The 22,918-nt window shown below is 40.6% G+C and overlaps 1 protein-coding gene across 1 annotated transcript in view; it reads left to right on the top strand.

Annotated features, from left to right (window-relative positions):
* Positions 1 to 22,918, top strand: part of galnt2 (UDP-N-acetyl-alpha-D-galactosamine:polypeptide N-acetylgalactosaminyltransferase 2) — a 65,970-nt gene extending 43,052 nt beyond the window's left edge. The window contains exons 3-16 of the mRNA XM_085452465.1: positions 1,441 to 1,594; positions 3,743 to 3,841; positions 3,924 to 3,991; positions 4,087 to 4,152; positions 4,297 to 4,418; positions 8,093 to 8,180; positions 9,300 to 9,387; positions 9,524 to 9,627; positions 11,407 to 11,533; positions 15,495 to 15,587; positions 16,374 to 16,457; positions 17,514 to 17,640; positions 19,187 to 19,306; positions 19,400 to 22,918. Coding sequence (XP_085308591.1) covers positions 1,441 to 1,594; positions 3,743 to 3,841; positions 3,924 to 3,991; positions 4,087 to 4,152; positions 4,297 to 4,418; positions 8,093 to 8,180; positions 9,300 to 9,387; positions 9,524 to 9,627; positions 11,407 to 11,533; positions 15,495 to 15,587; positions 16,374 to 16,457; positions 17,514 to 17,640; positions 19,187 to 19,306; positions 19,400 to 19,555 — 1,496 coding nt within the window. The 3' untranslated portion in view covers positions 19,556 to 22,918. The remainder of the gene's footprint in view (positions 1 to 1,440; positions 1,595 to 3,742; positions 3,842 to 3,923; positions 3,992 to 4,086; positions 4,153 to 4,296; positions 4,419 to 8,092; positions 8,181 to 9,299; positions 9,388 to 9,523; positions 9,628 to 11,406; positions 11,534 to 15,494; positions 15,588 to 16,373; positions 16,458 to 17,513; positions 17,641 to 19,186; positions 19,307 to 19,399) is intronic.

Below are 22,918 nucleotides of genomic sequence, written 5' to 3'. Positions count from 1 at the left end.
ACCACGTTCACGTGCTGCCACAGGAGACGCGCGCAGACGCACACGCGCTCTTCAACTTCTCTGCCATGCACGCGCTCATCTATGCTGGGAGATGGCGTAATCTCTCACTGCCACAGCTGCACCCAGCTAATTAGTTGCGTTATTATTGGTGTGTGTCTGCGTCTCAATAGTCGGAGATAAACTGTGAAACTAAACGTGACGGCTTTCTCTGTTTATTCTGCAGCGTTTCAGTATTTTGGTCAAACTGACACGACACAAAACACTAAAAAAATATTTTTATTTATACTGATCTTATAAATCATGTTTCTAAACTGCAACAAATTAACAAGTGCTCCCTCCCTGACTGTCTGCGGTGCATATTAAATGTTCTTTTGTGTTTCCTGGCTTTACCAAAGTAGTCTCGCCCTGTCGGCTGAGTTGTCTCCCGCGTATTTTCGCATACAGGCGGCATAAATTTCATGTCAGCTTTCCTCAGTGCCATGTCGCTGCCTCGTCAAGCAGCAGCTTGAAGCAGCCAGGTTTCCTCGCTGTCAGTCGTGAAGGATTCTTGCATCAGCCAGGCTGCCTCCTACATTTCATATTCCCACTGATCTGTAATCCCATTCATTCGTCAGACGCATTTGCAGCCTTTGTTGAAGGTTTTAATATCGCGTTTGGTGGTGGCTTTTATTTTTGGATGTGCTGTATTTATTTAACGTGATTTCCCAGAAATTCACATGAGAAAATATTTCGTATTAAAACCTAGGTTCACCAGTTTTTTACCACCAGTGTTTTTAATATTTTTGGAGTGCATTTGAATATTTAATATACCACTTTTGTGGGTTTATAGCATCATATTATAGACGGCGCTTTTACAAAAAGATCTGAGGTTAGAATCATAAAGCAAACCTGATTTAAATTTACCCAGTTTTACCTTTTGAATGTTGTCTTCTCACGCACACACCTGCGCTCCTTTTAGGGTTGCTATCTTTAGGCTGCACCCTGGCAATACAAACATCAACTTCTCTTTCAAAATGACCCAAATGTCCTGTGAAGAAGCGCTGCTTGTGATGAGAGCTGTGTCTCTGGCTATGACCGAGAGATCAAAGAGTAGTTTTCAGCTGAAGTAGGAGCGTGGACAGTCACAGTGGCTTTTGCGCCAGACTGTCAACACAAAGTTCTGCTGTAATGTCCCGAGGCACATGAAGTGAAAACATTTGAGAGAAACAATCTGACCCGTGCTGCATGCTGCTTTTTGGCCACATCAAACCCAAAATCAAGTCACTGCTGGTGCACAAAAAGGTGACCTTGAAGGAAATGGCACCTTCAAATGAATGAGCCTGGTCAAGTGGTCACAGAACTGACTGGGAAGCAGTGTGTGCCGCGCATCTATTGTGGATATCTCTGGTTGGAGATGTGCCTAATGTGTGTGTGTGTGTTTGTGTGTGTGTGTCCATCCAGGTAAGGTGCGCTGGCAGGATTTTGACCAGGATCTGTATGTTGGAGCCACGGTGGTCCGGCCAGGTCAAGACCCCTACGCCAGAAACAAGTTCAACCAGGTGGAAAGTGACAAACTCCGAATGGACAGAGCTGTACCAGACACGAGACATGATCAGTACGTACCTGTGTCACTGCACACACACACAGCTAATATGTGAAACACAATGACATCCCTCTTAACTTCTGCTTTTTCATGGGTGATCGAAAGGGTTTTTTTTTTTTTGCGAATACATGCTGTCTTATCACATTCGTTGATTTGACTAATTGATCCCAGACTGGATAAGATCTCTCAGGAACTCTCGCTATTGTGGTTACAGTGGAAACCAGGAAGTGGCAGTGGAGCAGACACTGTCTGCCTTAGTGCTAAAATAAACCCACAGGCTGTAAAAGCTGCGTATTGTTCTGCTTGTTGTAACGGACAGAACAAAATCATAAAATGACTTCGTTTGGATTCTTTTATTAGAAGAATATTAGGTTTTAGTCAGCTCAACAGGCCTTTTTGGCAGTGAAAAGTCCATTAGCGTTGTATAAGTCTGGTTGCATGTCCTAACTTCTGGTGCTACCCTTTTGTTAATAAAGACAGAATCGCTGGATTGTGTGAAAAAATGTCAGCAGAAAGGCCTTACACCTAGAGAACAGGCACCGCTGAAGTGTTGAAATATTAAAGAGCAAGTTTTTACTTTTTCTAATACAGCAGCAGAAAAAGGGATTTATATATGTAGTATCCAAAATATTTGGAACACCATTTCCTGGACTTGTAGAGACTTCTTTATCTTGGATATATCTCACATGGTCTTGCTGAAACGAGCAAGTCAGCCCAGAAAATCTCCATGACCACAGACGTTGCTCCAAAACAAGTCCTTTTTTCCATATCGTACAGAAAATAGCCTCCAGTTTTCCTCTCCGCCTCAGTTGCTCCTCCGATCGCTGTTTTATTTCTTTGCAAAGGGAGAGTTTAAAGTTGTTTTTATTAATGCAGAGAGAAACTGCATTCAGTGATGCTGATTCTTGCTCGAGTCCCCGAGGCCGTGCAGATATTTCCACTACAGAATTGCTTGTTTTCATCCAGTGCTCCCTGAAGCCATGAAAGTCATAGGCATGACAAGTACCAAGCTTTTATTTTGCTCCATAGATAATTGCAATCTACCGTGCATAAGTTCTTCAAATTCTCTGTGGTTTTATTTTTCATAATCTTATAGAATTTTAAAGACCCCTCCATACTTTGCTTGTGAAATACCTTGAAATATGTTGATATTAGACTTTTTTGATGTTATTTATATAAAAAGAACATGATTCCAAACATGTTACTGACCTACTCCATAATAGTCTAAATGATTAGTCCAGCTGCCATAGTTAAAGTAGTCACCTGGCCTTACTTATATGTTGGTCAAAAGTAGACAGTTGGAGCCATTAGCCTACTAAAAAGAGCAAGGATGTGTCTCCTATTGATCTGGTATCAATGTCTTTGTAATTTGTGAGCGTGCTGCAGCAATCATTGTGAAACATTTCCAGGAGGAAAAAATAGCCCAGTTGTTTTTGTTTCAGCAAAAGCACCTAGTTGTTTTCAACGCAGGATCAAAATGACTTGAATCTCTGATGCTTTTTCCCCCCAGTAGAAATGAACACGAATACAGCAACTATGCAAGTGTGACAGCCAATACTAATGGCACACCTTCACACGTGATCTTGTAAAACGTATCTGTTCTGGGTTTTTACCTCCAGGTTTGACAGAGTGGCTGTAGTTAAGTGACAGATGGAATAGAAAGTTTTCTTCATGCCCTTATCGGCTCCCTCCTCCTCCTCCTTCTCCTCTCTGTCTTGTCACTCTCCTCTCATGTAGTGCCCTATCACTCATGTTCCTTACTTTAAATTCGGTGCAGGATTTGTCTTTTTGGGTATGCTCGCACACACAAATACACGCATACACAGGCACACCCGTCATCTCATGGGATTTTTGCCTCACGGTATGATAAACCCAGTGTCAATCCCAGCTGCAGCAGAGCATTACTCCATGAGAGTGTGTGTCATTGCATCCTCTGTGTGTGTGTCAGTGTCACTATGTGCGCCATCGTATTTATTGTGTTCAAAATCGCTTTTCTGACCAGTTCCAGCTCACAGCTTGGCTCACACATTCGGTGACGTGATTGTTTGTGTGTGTGGGCGTGTTTGTCTACGCATGTAAGCATTCATACTTTAACCATTTTTTTCTCTTTTTTTCCCTAATTTTTATGTCTTTGGGGGGTTTTGTCTTGTTTTTGTGCAGTTGCAGACATAAGCAGTGGAAGTCAGACCTGCCGGCCTCGAGCGTTGTCATCACCTTCCACAATGAGGCTCGCTCTGCTCTGCTGCGGACTGTGGTCAGGTAGGCGTGTATACTGAGCTTTGTGTACTTTCAAATTCTGAGGCAGATGTGCTGTATTTTTATATGATCTCACTCTGTTTAGTGTCCTGAAGAAAAGTCCACCTCACTTGGTCAAAGAGATCATTCTGGTTGATGACTACAGTGATAATCGTGAGTTGTGTGAACACACGCAAACAAAGCTAGCATCATCAGTGTGAAAATACAAATAAACATCACTGCTCTGTGTGTGTCTGTGTGTGTTCCAGCTGAGGATGGAGCGCTGCTGGGGAAGATTGAGAAAGTACGCGTGTTGAGAAATGACCGCAGAGAAGGTACTTTAGAAGAAGAAGGTTTTATCATAACTTTTATGCCCGAAAGAAATCTCAGTGCTGCTGCACACCATGTGGGATGAAAGTGTTCAGTCTGGCAGCAGGACTGTTGTTTTTAATCACACTTCTTTTCTTAACTTCCCTCAGGCTTGATGCGATCAAGAGTTCGTGGTGCAGATGCTGCCACAGCACCAGTCCTCACCTTCCTGGACTCTCACTGTGAATGTAATGACCACTGGCTAGAGCCGCTGCTTGAAAGAGTGGCTGAGGTACGCGCGCACACAGCGTACAACTTCGTATCTTAATATCATTATAATACATTTGAGCACATATCCCAGTGAACAAACAAGTGAAAAACAATAGTTAAGATACAAATTAGATGGGGGGAGGTTTCCTCTTAAAGACTGGCATTGAATTTTCAGTTTTATCAGTCAGGGCACGCTCTGAAGAAGATCTCGCCAGACAGTGAAATTGTTGCACTTTGGCCATCTTTCTTCTAATACGACAGCTTGAAATGAAAAGTGCCCTTTTAACTGAGTTATGTTTGCATATAGCCTTGTTTTTGATTCTAATTGGTTTAAAATCTAAAGCAGAATAATAAAAAAAAAGAAGCTACTTTCAACTAATCCCTTATTCTAAAGGGGTCACCATGGTGTGTTGCTCTACAAGTTTGTACACCTTGCCGACACAACCCAAAAGGGATTTGTTTCTCCTCCCGGGAAAGATACAAACTTTGTATCTTTTGCTTGTTGGGAGAATGTGTAAGCCACTACACTGTGGAGCCATTCCAAAGCAAAAGTGTGACATAAACAACTCATTCATAGTGAAAATGCCCAGAAAACCTGTTGAAATTTTAATTGGTTTCAGAGGGACAGAGTAAACCATTTAATAGACCAATAGAAGGAAACAAAGGCAGTCAGTTATGTCACTGTGCATTGATTGACACGTGTAAACACTACACTGGATTCAGCCCAATTTCTTGTGCACTGACCTGTTATCTTTAGTCAGAGTGGGGGAAAATATCGTAGATATGTAGTGGTTCGGTTCTTGGCTGCTCCGGTCTGCATGCCAAAGTATCACCGTGTAATTGTTAGACACTATTTAGTGTAGACAAAAATGCTTGTATGAATGTGTGTGAAAGGAGCATGTTGTTTAAAGTGCTTTGAGCGCTCAAATACAATCTATAATAATCAGTCCATATACCATTGATAAGTGAAAAACAGTTCACATGTTGTAATTGTGCTCATAAATGGTTTAAATGATGATACCATAGTTTGATCTAAAAAGAAAACGGCCAAAAAACTACAAAATGCTCATTTAAAAATAACAAAAACGCTGGAAACAAAATAAATCTTTTAGGGGGAAAGTTTCCGAACACTCACAGTCACTTTATTATTAGGTACTCGTCTTACCTACAACTCATTGAAAATATCCATTTAGCCAATCACATGGCAGCAGCTCAGTGGATTTAGGTTTGTAGATACAGTCAAGACAACCCGCTAACTTTCAACGTTGAATGTAGCGTGGTAGTTGATGCCAGAGGGAGTGGCCTAAGTATCTCATAAACTACTAATCTACTGGGATTTAACAACAGAGCCATCTCTAGGGTTTATAGGGAATGGCCCAAAACTACAGTAACTCAAATAACCGCTTGTAACAACCAAGATATGCAAAAAAGCATCTCTGAACAACACATTTGCCTTGAAGCAGATGGGCTACACCAAGCAAAAGACCGCACTGGGTGCCACTCCTGTCAGCTGAGAGCAGGAAACTGAGGCTACAGTTCAGACGGGCTCACTAAAATTGGAAAATAGAAGATTGGAAAAATGTTGCAACATTCAGATGTTGGAGTCAAAATCTGGTCAAAGGATGGATCCATTCTGCCTTGTATCAACAGTTTAGGCTGGTGGTAGTGTAATGGCAGAGTTTTGGACCTTTTACTACCAACTGAGCATTGTTTGGACACCATGGCTTGTCTAAGTATTGGTGCTGACCCCTTATGACCACAGTTCACAAGTTCTCAGTGGGCCTCAACAATCCCCAGATTTTTATTCAAATAGAGCAACTTTAGGATATATTGTGGATGATAGGTTTGTAGCTTGAACCTATTCGCTGGAACGTTGAAGGCAATATAATTACACAGCAAGCAAGACACGAAGTAGGCAAAGTTCTTCATGTTTCTCGTGCACGGGAGAGAACCGGACAAACGCCGTTCCTTCGCCTGACCCCAGTTGCTCTCGTCCGTTCTCCCGTAACACTGCTCTTTTATTGAGGTTACATGAATATGCATAGGTTCATTAACATATGACGTCTACATACACACAAAGAGTACCTTGCGTGTGTGTGTGTGTGTGTGTGTGTGTGTGTGTGTGTGGGGTCAGAGTGTGACCCCATAAATAACTTCCCTAAACCTGCTGGTCTGGAAATCCAACAGTTCATCACACCAAAAGGCACTTAGACTAAGACAGATATAGCTACGTTAATCCTACCATAACACAATAAGACAAGGTACGACCTCTTCCCATACTCCCAGGATGTAGGTGTGCATTCCACACCAAGCCTTTGTAGCCTGCTAAAGATCACACATCCTATCACTACACAATTGATTATACACCTCTAAGCATATATGGTTAAATATTTCTAAGCATAAATGACAATCAACAATACAAAACCTAACAGTGGAGATTCCCATCATGGAAATGCAGTTGAAAAACTGTGATGCTGTCATGTCAGTGTGGAATAAAATCTTTGAGCAATGTCCAGCACCCTGTCGAATCTGTGCCACGAGAAATTAAAGCAGCTCTGGAGACAAAAGTGGATCCATTCCCAAAATAGCAAGGTTGACCTGATAATTTCCCTGACCAGTGTATCCCAGTAAAATACGCATAAAATTGATGCAATTCATGTTTTTTTCCATCTAATCCTTTACACGGAGGCTGGGGTTGGCTACAAAGCAGCACCTCTGAGCTTATAATCAGTCAGTGTCTTGTTAACATTCATGTGAGAAACAAGGAGCGCATGACTACATTTCATTCACACAGGAATGTTGGGCCTGTTTTCATTATAAAAGCCCATTATCACAGCTAAACCTGACAGTGTGAGACATGCAGATCTTGATGGGTGACAAGATCTTTTATCTTTTGGGGCTGGCAATTTGATTTTTATTTCCATTAAAGGAAAAACTTTATAAACGCAAACCGAGCTCTCTTACAGATACAGTCTGGTGATATTTAGAGCGAAGCCTTTTTTTAAAATAAAGACTTCAAAAAGGAGCTTCATGATTGACTGTAATCTTAATCTGAAATGGGACACTGTTGTTCTTTAAAAATGTATCTGAGTTGACTTAAAACAGTCTGATTCTGCATTTGATCCTCCCGAATGTGCTGTTTTGTTGTTCCCTCGTTAATAAATGCCTGGAGCCAAGTCTGAAACGCTGCGCTGTCAGAGTAATTCACTTTGTTTTTCTTTTGCTTTAGCTGCTTCTCTAAATAATGAATCCCACCATACACTGTGAAACCTTGTCTTATAAAAATGTCTCAGGCTCAAACAAATGAACTCCCCAATATCTGCAAGCTGTTTCTGTTTTCGTCATTCGGGCCGCTTGAGTAATCCTTTCTTCGAACTGCCGGGTGATGTGGCTCTGTGATTTTTAAAGCTTGGGTTTGTTTTGGTGTTGGTAGGAAATGGCTGATTAACGTTCAGTTTTACGTCATAAACGTGGCAGTAAACTAAATATAGAACATAAAATAAGCTTGCAGATGGGAATATTTACTTACGCTCTAAAATTTCGCAAACACAGTTAAGTGCTCTGAGTCCTTTGTAGTTCTGCATAATTTTGTCCTTTTTAATTAACTTGTAGTAAATATTTATTGATGATATTCCAAACCTGCATCCGTCCTTGAAGTGGCTTTGTTTAATTACTGTCTCCGTGTTTCCTTCTCAGGATAAGACACGAGTAGTTTCTCCCATCATTGATGTCATCAACATGGACAACTTTCAATATGTCGGCGCCTCTGCCGATCTGAAAGGAGGTAAAGTACACAAAAGACACACTCGACTCCTGTGTAGTCTAGTCAGTCGAGCTTGACAGCGAGGCTTTGCATTTATTACGGTTTTAGAGGATTTGCTTTTTAATGCTTTTCATTTACAATGAATTGACGTTGTTATCTCACAGCCGCATTAAGACCAGGTGTTTTGCCATCCAGTGCTGTAGTTCATAAACTGTTCTCTCCAGGTATTTCTCATACTTAAGGCGAGGCCTCCTGAGGAACATGGTATATTTCAAACTGTTTCTCACCAGGAAATGTTCACTGAACAGTGCCTCCTCTTCAAAGTATTGCAGATATTATCTTATTATCTCATGAGGCAGCACACATGATCCCCCACTTGTTCATCATAAATCTTTTAGACAGTTCCTTCTTTTATTCTGACATAGGCTGAATGGAACATCACGCCTACTTTGTACTGGAGAGCTGGTGGGTTAAAGACAGTTTAATGTCCAATCCAACTGATTTGGGCATGTGCCTTCTTGAGTATAACTCCAGTAGATGATATCCAGAAAGGACATTAATGAATTCAAGTTAATTAAATAATTGGTGTCATATATGTAATTTTACGCATTAAATATCCTTTTTTTGTCCACTGTGATGCTGATGGATATAGCTTACATACGGTGCAATGCACACTGGAAATGGAAGAACTACTCATAGCTTAAAAACCCCCCACTCTTTTTTATATTAATAATTAATTAACGACTTCACATAATAAAAAATTTAATGTTCTGAATGTGAAACTGCCGTGCAGTCGCATTCTTAATTTGGCTGGATTAGCAAGTGTTGGCACTTGCATTGCAACATTTCTCTTTTTTGTGTGGGTCTGTGAGGTATATTAATGTAAAAGCCAAAGTGGTGTACTGGCTGTGCTGATTGCAGTGTATTGTAGAACAGATACATGCCAGTTACACTAGTTTAACTCTCTCTGCTAACACTTAAACAGTTACAGCAGTTGCCTTTGAAGTCAGGCAACTGCTGATTTACCCAGTCATCTAATATGAACCTGCCAAATCCAATTATACAACCAGACTGCTACTTAATCCCAGCTAATGGTCGTAATTGTGCAGTGTTTTTTTGTCTGTGTGTTTATGTTGGCAGGCTTTGACTGGAATTTGGTGTTTAAATGGGACTACATGACTCTGGAGCAGAGACGAGCCAGACAAGGCAACCCGATCGCTCCTATAAAGTAAGACAAACACACTTTCAAAAGTTACAGGTTGTATCATATGCAACTAACAGAGTATTAATCTACTCAATTTTTACCAATGCCTTCTCAATTTTCTTGTTTCTTGTATTTTTTTGGTTTTTTTCTGCCCCTCCAGGACACCAATGATAGCAGGTGGCCTCTTTGTCATGGATAAAGAGTACTTTGAGCAGCTGGGAAAGTATGACATGATGATGGATGTATGGGGAGGGGAAAATCTCGGTGAGTGGTGCAATTTAGAAGCTCATGGTAGACTGAAGAAAGTGTCTAATGGATGTCGCAAGAATAGAAAGTCTTGATTAGTGAAAGAATCAAAAATTGCATAAAACACAGGTATTAAAAGTGGAAAGTCAAGTGAAGTCGCAGGCATGTCCTGGGTTTCCCGTTTTGTCTCCAGGCTTTTAAGGTTTTAATGAGTGTTTTGGAAAATACACTCATTCACTTTCTTTGAGCAGGTTTAATAGCACAGTCCTATATGTCCATTGAGTATAATGATGTTATATCATTATGAAATGATAAATGTATAAAATGTTATAAACTTTTAATACAGAGACTAGAGCAGTCTGTTTGCATTCAAGGGCATGTGCTGCATTGGTTTGAATCATATCAAACCAAATTTGTGCATTTAAATGTTTTTGTCTTCTTTACACATTAAAGTTAGCCACGGTGTTCCACAGGGTTCCGTGTTGGGGCCGGTCCTTTTTACCGTATACATGCTTCCCTTAGGTAATATTATTAGAACTGCCCTCCATACACTTTCATTTCTATGCAGATGACACCCAGCTATATTTCTCAATGAAACTCAGTGATGACAAATAAATTGAAGTCCCTTTTTCTTTTTCTTTTAAAGCTCAAGCCAAGCATTTTGCTGCTGTCATCTGATCATTCAGTAGCGACTTTAAATAACGAAATAACCTTGCACTAAAACATAGCCTGATTTATTTACTTTTTGTTTTTGTAATTTTATGTTTAAAAAGACTTGAAATTAGTAATTGAAGCCATAAACACATCAAGAACCGGTTTACTGAGTCTGCTGATTCTATGCATCCAACAGGCAGTCAATTTTTTTGCTGTTTTGTTGACGTTATGTTTGCACATCCTTATATGCCGGACAGTGATTTGGCTAAACAAACAATGGAGGATTTTGTGAGCTTTGGATAGAGCTGGGTTTGCTGTTTCCTGTTGTTTGTACTCTCAATGATAAGCTACGTGATTACTGGCTGCATCGTTATACTTGACATGTAACTGTGATAATTGTATCAAACCTCTGATCTCATTCTCTGCAGAAAACCTAATACATGTCTCTCCAAAATGTTGAACTATATCTTTAAGACTTAAATGAGCTTGCAACTGTAATCTCTTTCCCTCATAAATGCTGCACTTTTGGCTCAGAAAACCACAAATTCCTGCCCAGTTATAAAATCTCCACTCCCCTGTGAGATCTGGTGCTAAAGCAGCAACGTGGATTTGCCTCACACTGTGATCAACTCATGAGATCATCTGGGTGCCCATGCCAACAACGAGATAATATATAATCCTTCAGTAATTTGGTTGTCATATCTAGGTAAAAGATGTCTTCCTTAGTACAGTTGATCTTAGGAAATTACAGTGGCAGTGTAATAATGTTTAGAGTCAGTGCAGAGTGTGCACAATAGAGCTCATTTGCAAACAGTACAATGATATAATAGCAGCTGTGTCTCCCTTTTGCTTTTGTCTGAATGCACTTGGGAAATCGGTAAGAATAAACAGCTGACGGAGTGATTCAGGCTCCTCTCGAGGCGGTCCAATGAATCAGAACTGGATTGACAGTTCAGACATTGCTGTGCTCATTTAAAGAACGCTCATTCAAATGCTGGAGAGCAAATCTAACAATGTCAACACACTCCAAACATTCATGATATGCAGATGTGGATTAACTTAACTACTTTTTCTTGGCTTGTAGTAATTAACTTACCTGTTTTTATTCATTTTTTCCGCCTGCGTGTCTGTCTGTGTTTTTAGAGATCTCATTTCGTGTGTGGCAATGTGGCGGCAGTCTGGAGATCATCCCCTGCAGCAGAGTTGGCCACGTCTTCAGAAAGCAGCATCCTTATACCTTCCCGGGTGGCAGTGGCACTGTGTTTGCAAGGTGACACACATGCAGACACACACATACAAGAGGACCGAACACTCATTTAACCAGTCAGGTTACACGCATCACATAGTTCATCAAAATTCCCCATGTTGCAGCCTGTGCATCTCCATAATGACACTACAGTTAATGCATTTGGGTTTATTTGGTGACTTTAGCTCAGAAGGTGAAGCCACACAGTTCTCTATTTGTCATATCCAAAAACACACCAAAGCCCAAATGCATTCTGAGGTTAGGCCCAGCCTTCCATATCATCAGTATGTGAATGGGTAATCAAATGCAAAGAGCTTTGGATAATAGCAGTACTTGAATTCATTCTATTTATTTATTATTATTGCTGCTGAGCATATATAAAAAAACTTGTTTTCTCCTTACATAAAATATGGGAGGGAAAATCTCTATTTAAGTAGTTTCACTGTAAATCACAAGAAATGTGGAGGCTAAATGGACTGTCCTTTATATATAATGCTTTTCTAGTCTTAATGACCACTCAAAGCACTTTTACAGTACAAGCCATATTGCTTTTATTGATCACGCACATGCATAGGGAGCAATTATGTTTACAGAATTTTGCCCAAGGGCACTTAAAACATGCAGACCGGAGAAGACGATGATTGAACCCCTGACCTTTCTGTCAAATGGTGACCTGCTCTAACACAACCCACTCTTCATTTCTAAGAGTCAGTTAAAGTTTGGAGACAGTTTGACTCAACTGTAGTGACATTTCAAGACCAAATACTGAGGATGTTTATCCTGAGGTTCAAATTTCACTCACTAAATTTAATGTGGAAACAGCCTTTGAGAAAACATTCCCACCACAAGGTTCATTTACTGGATCCTCCGGGGCCTTTTTGTCTTGTCACGTGATTTTCATCAGCAGATGAGTTTGCTGTTTAGCTTGAAACTGAAGATTTTTGATTTACACTTTTCTGTGCAGCAGAACAACCGCACAGAAAAGGACTAGCTGAGCGTGTTCCAACTTTAACAGGGTTAGGAAGACTTTTTTGTTTGTTTGTTTTAAATCTGCGGTTCACTGACAGCTAATACAGTCAATCAGCTGATGTTTAAGTGACCTAGCAGTCTCAGAAAAACCTTGTCATTTTATGATACTTTTTACCATAGAAGCAGTTTAAGCTCTTCCTTTCCATTTTGATGATGGTTTTTCAATATTTATACTGGATTTTCTTTTTAAAGCACTTTGAATTTCAGTAATGTACTTATTTGCTTAAAAGCAATATACTAATATATATTATAGCCTAATATACAGTTATAATGTTAGCTCCTCATATTTATAAGGTTAGGGTACCGTCAAATAGTCTCTGCAAGCCAAAGCTCAGATGTCCGTTTGCTCTCATCTCTGCCTTTTCAGACAGTTTTTTCTAATCTTGGCTCTCTGTGATAACAAAGAGAGGGCATATCGGTGCTATGCTCATCTCTGCCTTTGAGCACAACAGCTCCACCCACCTGCAGCTTAGACCCTTAAACAAAGAGGAATAGAGATAAAAAGGCTTAATTCAGACAGCAGGTGACCTGAGGGGCTGCACCAAGACCGAGTGTGTAGGATAAAAGAGACTTCTCTTTGTGAGTTGTGTGAATTACTCCCCTGAGTCCTGGAGTAAAACTATGGAGCTGGAAATGAGCACAGATCATGTGTATAGTAGTCTCTTTCGGTTCATTATTTTCTGTGGCTGCGGTTTGTAAGTTTGTGAGTTTTACTAATGCTCTGAGAATTAAATCAGTGTTGAGTAATTAAAACAAAGTACCATCAATTAAACAAGTTCATGAATATTTCCTTCAAAAATAAAAAAAAATAAAAACTAAAAGTGAAGAAAATCTGTTTTTTCCATGTGCTGCCCTTTAGAGCTGAGATATATGCGGCACCATAAACATTGAACACGAGTAGTGGAGAATGTGATACATGGGCAGATATGGATCTGTCTCTTGAAACCATGAGTAACCACCCTTGGTAATGAGCCCAACAAACCTTCAGTCTCTCGATTGGTAAACATGTGGGAGGATAAACAAACAGATAACAAGGAGCTTGAAATGACTGTGGTTACTCTGGTATTGGCTGTGATTAATATTTTTAAAGGGGAGCAAGAAATAAAGAGCATGTCAGGGTGACATGTGGTGCCTATTCTGCAGTAGCTCCTATTTTTGAGTCGGGGCTATTAGTTGACTTCAGCCCCTCATTTCTTATCAGTTAGTTACATACAAATACCTGAAGAGATTTAATTCATAGCTCGGTAGAACCCTTAGAGGGGAAAAAACTGTGGATGAAATTCAACATTAAACCAACATTTATTCAAACAGTGTCAAAGATTAGACACCACCGGTGGACTGCTAATGTTTTCATCAGTTTCATAACACTGAACACAGTCTCATATTAGTTGCACAACCATTCCTAACAATCGAAGACATCACTTATTAATCAGTGGGTGCAGTGGAGTTCTCTATTACAGAGCAGAGCAGCTTCATCTGTGCTCTGAGGCAGCGCCTTGCCCTTCAGCCTGAATCAAGTCCCAGACAGCATCCCTGTGGCTGCTGCAGTGACTCTGGGGACCTCGGAGACGGCACCTGTTTTGTCTGCCTGGATGACATTGTAATTGTTCTTCAGGGAGCAGCATTTCACAGCAGAGTTATAATAGGCGTGTTGTGGCAGCAGCAGCTTGCTATGTGACAAAAAGCCCCTGTGGACCTAAATAAAGTTTGCAGTGTGTGGTGTCTGTATTTTTGGGATGCAGGTGCATGAGAGTAAAAAAATCCTGCAAGACAAAGAGACTGCACATCAAAATAAACCCTTAAAATACCATAATAATGATAGGGCATCTAGTGTCACCACGGTCGCTGGTAACCTTCAGATGTTAGAAGAGTTGTTTTCTTGAAGCTTCTCTTCCAGTAAGTGGAAGCCGAGTTTGGAAATGTCTAGAAATATGTGAGCCTCACTAAGACAAAACCACTGCTCGCTATTTAAAACTGCGCAACTCATGGGTTATAGAGAATTTCTGCAGAATATGAAAGGCTTCCGGCAAGCGCGTCATAACTTTTGCTTTTGGCATCACATAAAGAGGCACTTAGTTTCCCTATAATTTGGTCAAAGCATTTACACTTTAGGGATTCACAGGTAAACATAATGAAGCTGATTGTACTGCAGTTATGGCTATAATTAACCCTGCTAGCAGTTTTAACCCTATTTTTAAGTCTGAACTGTGAAATAATTGCCTGAAAATTCACAAAAATAGTAATTGGAGTGCTTGTTTAACTTTCTCACTATGTTATCCTACTTTATGAGACACTGCATGAACCAGAGGAGCATATCTGTTCCTAAGAAACTGGATTGCAAAAATAGTGTTTGTGCAATCCATAAACAGTGAGGCCGATATAAACTGGTTCCAGTACTGAGGTTTGCAAACTGGGAGAGCAACAGAAGCTACTAAGGTCTCAGTGTTACCCCCCGTTGCTATAATCATCATTGCACTCTTTCTCTTGTCTTGATTTGGTCTAAGGAAGGACTGTTAGTGTCATACTTTGAGCTGCTCTGGACTGCAAAGATTGAGTTGTATTTTATTGACTCCAGCCGACACGTAGTCTGTCAGAAGTCCGTTACATCACTCGAAAAATAAAAATCTGACAAATTGTCAAATGTCACACGTCAACACTTTGTTTGGCAGCATGCACACGCTGTTGACCAACGGCTGCAATAACAGGGAAAATAAACACACATTCACATTTGTACAGCCAGGATAACTGTGCCCTCTGATGGCTGTCGGGGGGTGTATGAGCAGGCAGTGAGTGTGTCACAACCACCAAACAGACACGTCCATTCAGGAGTCGTGCAGTGTGCCACATACCTTTCTGTCTTTTTTTTTTTTTTTAAATCCTCACCGACTCTCGGTCTTATCCTCACCCATTGTCTCCCTCGCCTTTGTGCATTTTCTTCTTCTCACCCATCCATCAGGAACACAAGGAGAGCAGCAGAGGTGTGGATGGACGAGTATAAAAACTTCTACTATGCCGCTGTCCCCTCAGCAAGAAATGTCCCCTATGGGAAGTAAGTACTATGAAGTATTAGCCCTGTGGGAGTTGAACATAATAATGGAGCTGGATCATAAAATTACAAAGGCAGCCACTTGAATGGACATAATAATTATAATTGTACTGCCAATTAGCAGAATGTAAGCCATAAAAGGTGTAATTTTTCCCTTTTATACTTAAGTGAGGATGTTAATGTAGCTCAGAAGAGGACAAAAAGTCAGTGGCTGATTTACAATACCGGAAACGCTGCTGTTATTTATGCCCTAAAGGGATGACAACGCTCCTTAAAAAGGTTGGCGCAGGATTGTTTCAAGCGTAGTGACAGCGTCAGTCATCCGCCATTAAAAAAAAATACCTACAGCTGCTGAATGGATTGACATTCATGTTCTTTAGGGGGTGACACCTGCTGACTTTGTGATCCTCTTAGTTTTATGCCACCAGCAGGACAAAGTAAGTACTGTAAGTGTGTTAAGGAATGCTTTTCACCCTTATACTAGTTTCCTTCTGCTTTATGCCACACATCCAGAAGTCTACACAGCAATAAGCACTTTCGCATTCAACCAGAGTAGCTAGACAGCACTATATATGCTTATTATGTGACCTTGTGGGAACAGACTTGGCATCTCCCCTCTAGTGTCAGTCCAAACAGTTATATTTTCCCCAAAGGATCTAGACTCAGACATGCCCCGAGCCTCCACTCTCTCCCCTTACAAAGCGACTGACGAGGCGTATAATTTAAACATGAAACCACAGCTGATTCAACCCTTTAATTCTCTTCCTCCATCTCCTTCCTCTCCCTCAGTATCCAGAGTCGTTTGGAGATGAAGAAGAGATTAAACTGTAAGCCATTCAAATGGTACCTGGAGAATGTCTACCCTGAGCTGAGGTAAGAAAATGAGGGCAGTCTGTGCAATATGATGGAGCCAGTGTTACACTGCATGACATGTAATGTTGTATAATCAAAACTAAATTGCATTTACCAAATTGTTAGGAGACCACTCCTCAGCCAGAAGTTTGAAATATGACTTTGTGCTAATGTGTGGCGGGATGTTTTATACACAAATGAGACTGCAGTGACGCTAATGCCCAACCAGGAGTTATGATTCAAGGTCATTATTACATTTTCACAAGGTTCTCAGGTTCGCAATTAGTGGCTGATGTGAATGAGTCCACAAGTTCAGCAGAGAGCACCTCTGATTTAAATCTGACTGCTAGATTGCACCACTCCCAGCGTTTTTGCTACATTTTGCCTGAAGGTCAAGTTATGACCGCTGTCACAGACTCTGGTACTCTTCCAGGTTGTCAGATAGGCAAACCTTGAGCTTGAATGTACTTTTAAGTAAGTACAAAGTTGCTTACATCTAAATCTGTTGAGCAGCGTTGGTGAGAAACAAAGATTTTTTTGAGGATTACCAAAAAAACCCTTATTTTTAACACACCAGAATCACCATCGCACACTGGAACAGTTCAGGTTGTTTGGACCAAATCTTCTCCATCACATGTCTCAGGATAATAAAGTAGAACTACTGCTGATAGGTTCATGGGCTTTCTGCATATCTGTGAAATGCACATGTGCAACTGGTCAGAGTGGGACTTTCAGAGAGCGTATTCAAATTTAGCATGAGCCTGGGGCATGGTGTATCACTGCACAGTGAAACAATCTTTAAAAGCATAAAAACCACATTAAATCTCAGGCATACTTCTTGCTTTTATGTTTTCACAGGGGGAAGAACATTAAAATTGCACCTTTTTAATGCTTCTAATTTGAATAATTTAACTTTTACAGAAACATTAAAGCCCCATTGTCCTGTTTTGTCAGAAGAAAATTGACTATTTTCCTCTCTTGCTGTATCTCGGCCTGTACGCTTTCTTTGTTTGGCTTTTTAACAGCTTGAAAAACTGAATACACGCTTCACTAACACTTTTTCGTGTGTGTGTTCAGGGTCCCAGATCACCAGGACATTGCTTTCGGAGCCCTGCAGCAGGGAGGAAACTGTCTGGACACCTTGGGTCACTTTGCTGATGGTGTGGTCGGCGTCTATGAATGTCACAATGCAGGGGGAAACCAGGTAGTGTTACGGCGAGGGGACACCCAGGTCAGCTTGTAAAATCCTAACCTTAGAGACTCGTGAGTGGCAAGTGGTGTACATATGGTGAAAGCACAGGGGGTATGATAAAGGATTTACGTATTTAAGGTCACAGTGCCATACTTAAAGTAAATGTATTGTAATCAAAAGGACAAAGATGTTTAAACACGAGGTTGTTAAGACAAGAGTAGAGCAGATCTATTGAAACTTTAACTTAAATATAGAGTAGTGCATAACAGCATTTTAACATTGTTCTTAGAGGAAATGTACAGCTCTTGGAGTACCTTGAGGAGGATACACACTATGTCTGTGTGTGTAAGTTTGTGGGGAGTGTTTCTGTCAGCAGTTTCTCAAATAGTTGAAATCCTGAAATAGAATGACAGGTGTAGAGAAGAAAACTGCTGTCGCTTCGAGTCAGCGATCGCTGGCTTTTTTTGGATTTACGTGTCTTGTTTTACCCTCGTGGATTTGCAGGTCTTTACTGTTTCCAGTGTTGCTTCATAAATACAGCAAATACAGCTAAGAAACATATCTGCTCACAAGTGGAAAATGTTCAGGACATGTACCAATATTCCCAAGGTCAAACCGTGAAATATTAATGGTTGTGCAACATCCTTTAGAAGACGAGACAGAAGAGGAGACGCTTTGCTGTAATTCACAGGGCCACATTTGGCAAAAAGCAAACATGGTGCTTTATTATCCTCTTATATGAAAAACGTTAGAATTGGAAGAGGGTGTACTTTGTTTTTACTATTCATTTTTTTAAAATGAATAGTAAATGAATGAATGAATTTTTTTTTTTTTTATTTCTACCAGGGGCAAAAAACAAACAAAATTGTGAATGTAGTCAGTAACAGCTGCGGTGCTGGGAGGGCAAAATGAACAACCTTGGATTTTGGGGGGTATGAGAGACTGGGGAGAATTTTAAAATGCAATTTTATCACCAAGCGGAAGTGGAAAACTGAAAAACTTGGTTATTGATTTTTAATCCCACATAATGAAAACTGCAAACAAGTCATTCGCTGTGATGTTATTCAATCCGTTCTAGCCATTCTCAAAGAGACACAACAGAAGTGAAGTACCACAAATAATGTCTCCATTTTATTCACACTCATACCAGGCAGTCTCTTTACTAAACTAACGGCCAATTATTATTGTTGTTATTATTATGGGTTTGTATACTTTCTAAAATTTATTTAAAATATACAGAGATTTTCTCAGCCACCAAGCTTTACCTGCTGGGTTTATTTAATGGCCTTAATGTGGCTTTAACATGGGCACTGTGTTCTCAGAGCAATCAGAGTCCTGCTTGTGAGATTTCCACAGGGAGCTCCAGATTCTCTCTATCACGATGCTGCCCATGGTGCCCATTTTGCAAAATACATTTTTGTTATTTTTCCTGTGTAAATAAGAGGAAAACATGATCATTACTTGATATAAAAGACGTGTTATTAGATAAAGCCTTGCTGAGAACATCCCAGCATGCTTTACGTGTACTAATATTTTACGTGTATCCATTTTTATAAAGGAATGGGCTCTAACCAAGGATAAATCGGTAAAACATATGGACCTGTGTCTGACTGTGGTGGACAGAACAGCTGGTTCCCTCATCAAACTACAAGGCTGTAGAGAGAATGACAGCAGACAGGTAAACACACACTGAAATCGCCTTTATTGTTGTTTATACCCCAAAAAAGGTACAGCGTTCAATATTTGTGACATTGTGTTGTTTGTCGTCCAGAAATGGGAGCAGATCGAGTCCAACTCGAAGCTTCGTCACGTGGGCAGTAACCTCTGCCTGGACAGCCGCAGCGCCAGGATGGGCGGACTCACTGTGGAGGTCTGCAGCCCGAGCCTCACCCAGCAGTGGAAGTTCACTCTCAATTTACAATCGTAGGGGGCGCTCCAGATCCCCGGAAGACTCGGTATAGCGAAGAGAAACACCTACAGACTCCTGAGATGCGGCTAAAAAGATGAATAGACTCAAGAAGAAAGACAAACTCTTCCTCCTTCTCCTCCTTCCTCCTCCACAGAGGTACAGCCAGTCACGTGCGCACCCTTCTCTCACCCATCTCCCTAAACGATGAGCCACGCGTAATGAAGGGAGGGGCCGGGAGACCCAAATGGAGTTAACAGGAACCTGACTGCATGTGGTGGATGGATGGTGGCGATCACGAGGATAAAGGAGACGAAGAGGCTTTTGTTTCAAAAATACATACCTCAGTGTTTTCTCATTGATGGTTCCAGCTGCAAACGGCGAAATTGTTCTTCTCCTTTCTTTAATGCTGGTGGAAAGAGAATTTTTTGGTGTACTTGTTTTATTTTCTTATTCATATTTTTTTATTTCTTGCTGTTAACTGTCCACAGAGACTTGCTTTTTTTCCTTCTTCTTCTTCTTGGAAGCATCCTGTAATGGCAGATGGAGCCTTCAGGTTGTGGTTTCGGGGAGGTGTGGGTTGTTGAGTGATGTGAAGGGAGGAAATGGACTCGAGGCCTTGAGCTTTTCCTCTCGTTTATTCTCACTGGTTTACAGAGTCAACCGAGAGAAAAGAGGCAAAGAATGCAGTTTTTCTACAGACTCTTTCTTGGTGGAGGTGAAGACAATCTGGGAGGGTTTTCGCTGCTTTGCATGGGGTTTTTTTCCCCCCTCAGAAGTGTTGTGAATGCCTCCCTGAAGATTTTCCTGTCTTTGGGCTGTAGTACTGGCTGCTGCAGCCTCCAATACTTCCACAGAGAAAATACCCAGAGAATAAGTCACCAGTCTCTCTTTTTTTTCCTTTTTCTTTTATTTTGGTTTACTTTCTAATCAAAAAATGGAACCAACTTTTAAAAGGATGTTTTGAGTTTCAGAAAGACCAGTGATTAAAATGGTTTTCTTTACATACTCTCGCTGCTCTGTGCCTGCTCCCCGTGGAGAGGCTCAGTTTTAATCTTTTTTTTTTTTTTCTTTGTTTTTCCTGCACAGCTGCTTTCCTTTGCCTGTGTCTATATGTTGCCATTGTGGAACGTTTACTGTCTAACAATCACATCTAAACTGGATTCATGTTGCAGCTTGTTCTCCAGAGCCAACAGGTGTTGCCTGCTAATGTGGCATTTCTAATAACACAGTAATGAGATTACCAGTAATGTAGAGTTTGCATAGATGTGACTGAGATGATTGCTTCTCCTCTTCCAGCACTTTTACAAAGTTAAAGAAGAAAACTACACTTAGACCTTGCAGGAGGAACAATGCAACCCTGCAGCAAAGTAAAGTGGGGTTTGTTTGGGTTTTTTTAATTCATCGAGGTGTCAGACGTCCGTCTCTCTATTGACAACGGCAAACTGTGCTTATTCCAGCCTGAGAGCAGATTTCATGCAAAAAGAAAAGTCTCGACAAGTAGCGAAGCAACTTCTGACTGCATGTATCGCCGACATGTTTCCAGCGTTGCACTGAGTCACAGTGATTTACATCAACATATTTTTTTTCCTCTAACTTTCCTGTTAGATGAGCCATCTGTTCTGAAGTTTGGAACTGCAGTAAACAAGGTTTTACTGTTTGTCCTCACTCTGTTTCTGCAAGAGGAGAGCAGATTTTTCTGATTGCACAAGCAGGACTGCGCAGCTTTTGCTGATGCAAAGTAGAAATAAGAATACTCTTTCTTTCTTTTTTTTTTCCTGCCACACTACTATGCAGATCAACAATATCTTGGTGTCATGAAACGGTGCAGTTTTTGTTACCAGGTGGTGTTACTGATACGATTTGCAGTACATTTATCTGTTTCCGAGTCCATTAACTCTTGCCTTTTAAATAGTTTGTTTGTTATGTTTTGTTTCTAATGTCCTTTAGGCTTTCACATCACGTCCTCATCTTCACTGCTATGGTCTCCTGTGCTGTTAGTCACCGATGAGTAATGACAGTGGAGTTTGGGAAAATTGCGCTTGATTAAATTTAGTGTGACTCATCACTTGGCGACCTCAAGGCAACTACAGGAACACAAAATATTTCTGAACAGATGTACAGTTTGGGTACAGGAAAGCTGAAATCTCAAGTCATCTTTAAAGTCGTGCGCTCTCTGCTTTTCTCAGTCCTTCCCGCTCTCGTGCACACTCGCATCCGAAACTCCTTTGGTTTTATTTTATTGAGCCGCCAACTGACAAAGACAGCTGGCCTCGGTTGCTTTGCTGTCTGATACTTTTTTTTCTGTGTATCTGTTTGCCTTGTCTTATATGTTCATTTATAAGTGGGGTGAGTGGAGCTGAGAAGGTCAGCTGAAGCTGCAGCTGGTTTGAAAAGCCTATCCTGTGACTTGACAGGTTGCTGCATTGTGCTGCAGGGCAGGGGACCCACAACATGGCACGAGGCCAGAGAGAAACTCAGGCAAGGCCCTGCTTAGAAAAATTTGGTGTTGCCTTTGATGCTAAATCCAAAGGCCCAAATCTGATTTCATGATGATGTGTTACTTTAAACATGGAAAAGTCTGGTTTGGTTTGGAAAATGCAAAACAAAATGAAACACTTTCAGTGTCTTAAGTAAGCATGGTTGCAATACAGGAGAAGCATTAAGTGAAATTTAGGTTTGAACATCAGTTTTCTATTTCAGTGTGTGCTGTGAAATCAGACGCTTCAGTGGAGATTTTAAAGGCAGGTTACAGGAGAAATAATCTTATTAAAAGTAGAAAAATATAAAAATGTTTAATTTAGATGTATTCTTGAAAGGGCACCATTGAAGTTTTTTTTTTTTTTTTTTTTTTCTTTTTAGCTGATTCTCAAAGGGTGTAAATGGGAAGATCTGTCATAGGATACATGCAAAATCTGTCTCGGTTTAGATGTGTGCAAGTACACATTTTAGTAGTTAGTTCATTTACTTTTTCATCGCCTTTTCGTCTAGATTATTGCAGAAATTGTGCAGCCTCTTGAGTAGTGGTGATATCTCAGTCAGCATAGAATAAGTGAAGGTTTCCAACATGCTGAGGTTTTATTTAGTAGTTTTTAGCGCCCTCTATTGCCACACATGATCAGCTGCGAAACAAAAAAAGGAAGAAGGACTTGAGGTAGTTTCTGTCTTTGCTTTATAAGATCTCCATGTGAGTTTGCTACTCCGCAGAAGCCGACTGTGCTCACCTGAGTGACCATGTCAGTCCTGTCTGCAACAGTTCCCGTGTTGTCTGAAGCCTTTTCTTTTTAAAGCTAGTCTTATACTTGTCATAAGGTTTGCTATTTTATTTCTTAATCTTTTTTTATGTTACACACAGAAGAAATGACTGTAACACTTAAGTGCAGC

Source organism: Copadichromis virginalis, linkage group LG1, assembly GCF_057382275.1.
Source record: "Copadichromis virginalis isolate Kocher_CV1m ecotype Utaka linkage group LG1, C_Virginalis_male_GT1.1, whole genome shotgun sequence".
Taxonomy (NCBI): Eukaryota; Metazoa; Chordata; class Actinopteri; order Cichliformes; family Cichlidae; genus Copadichromis; species Copadichromis virginalis.
This window is presented reverse-complemented; position numbering and strand designations above follow the sequence as displayed.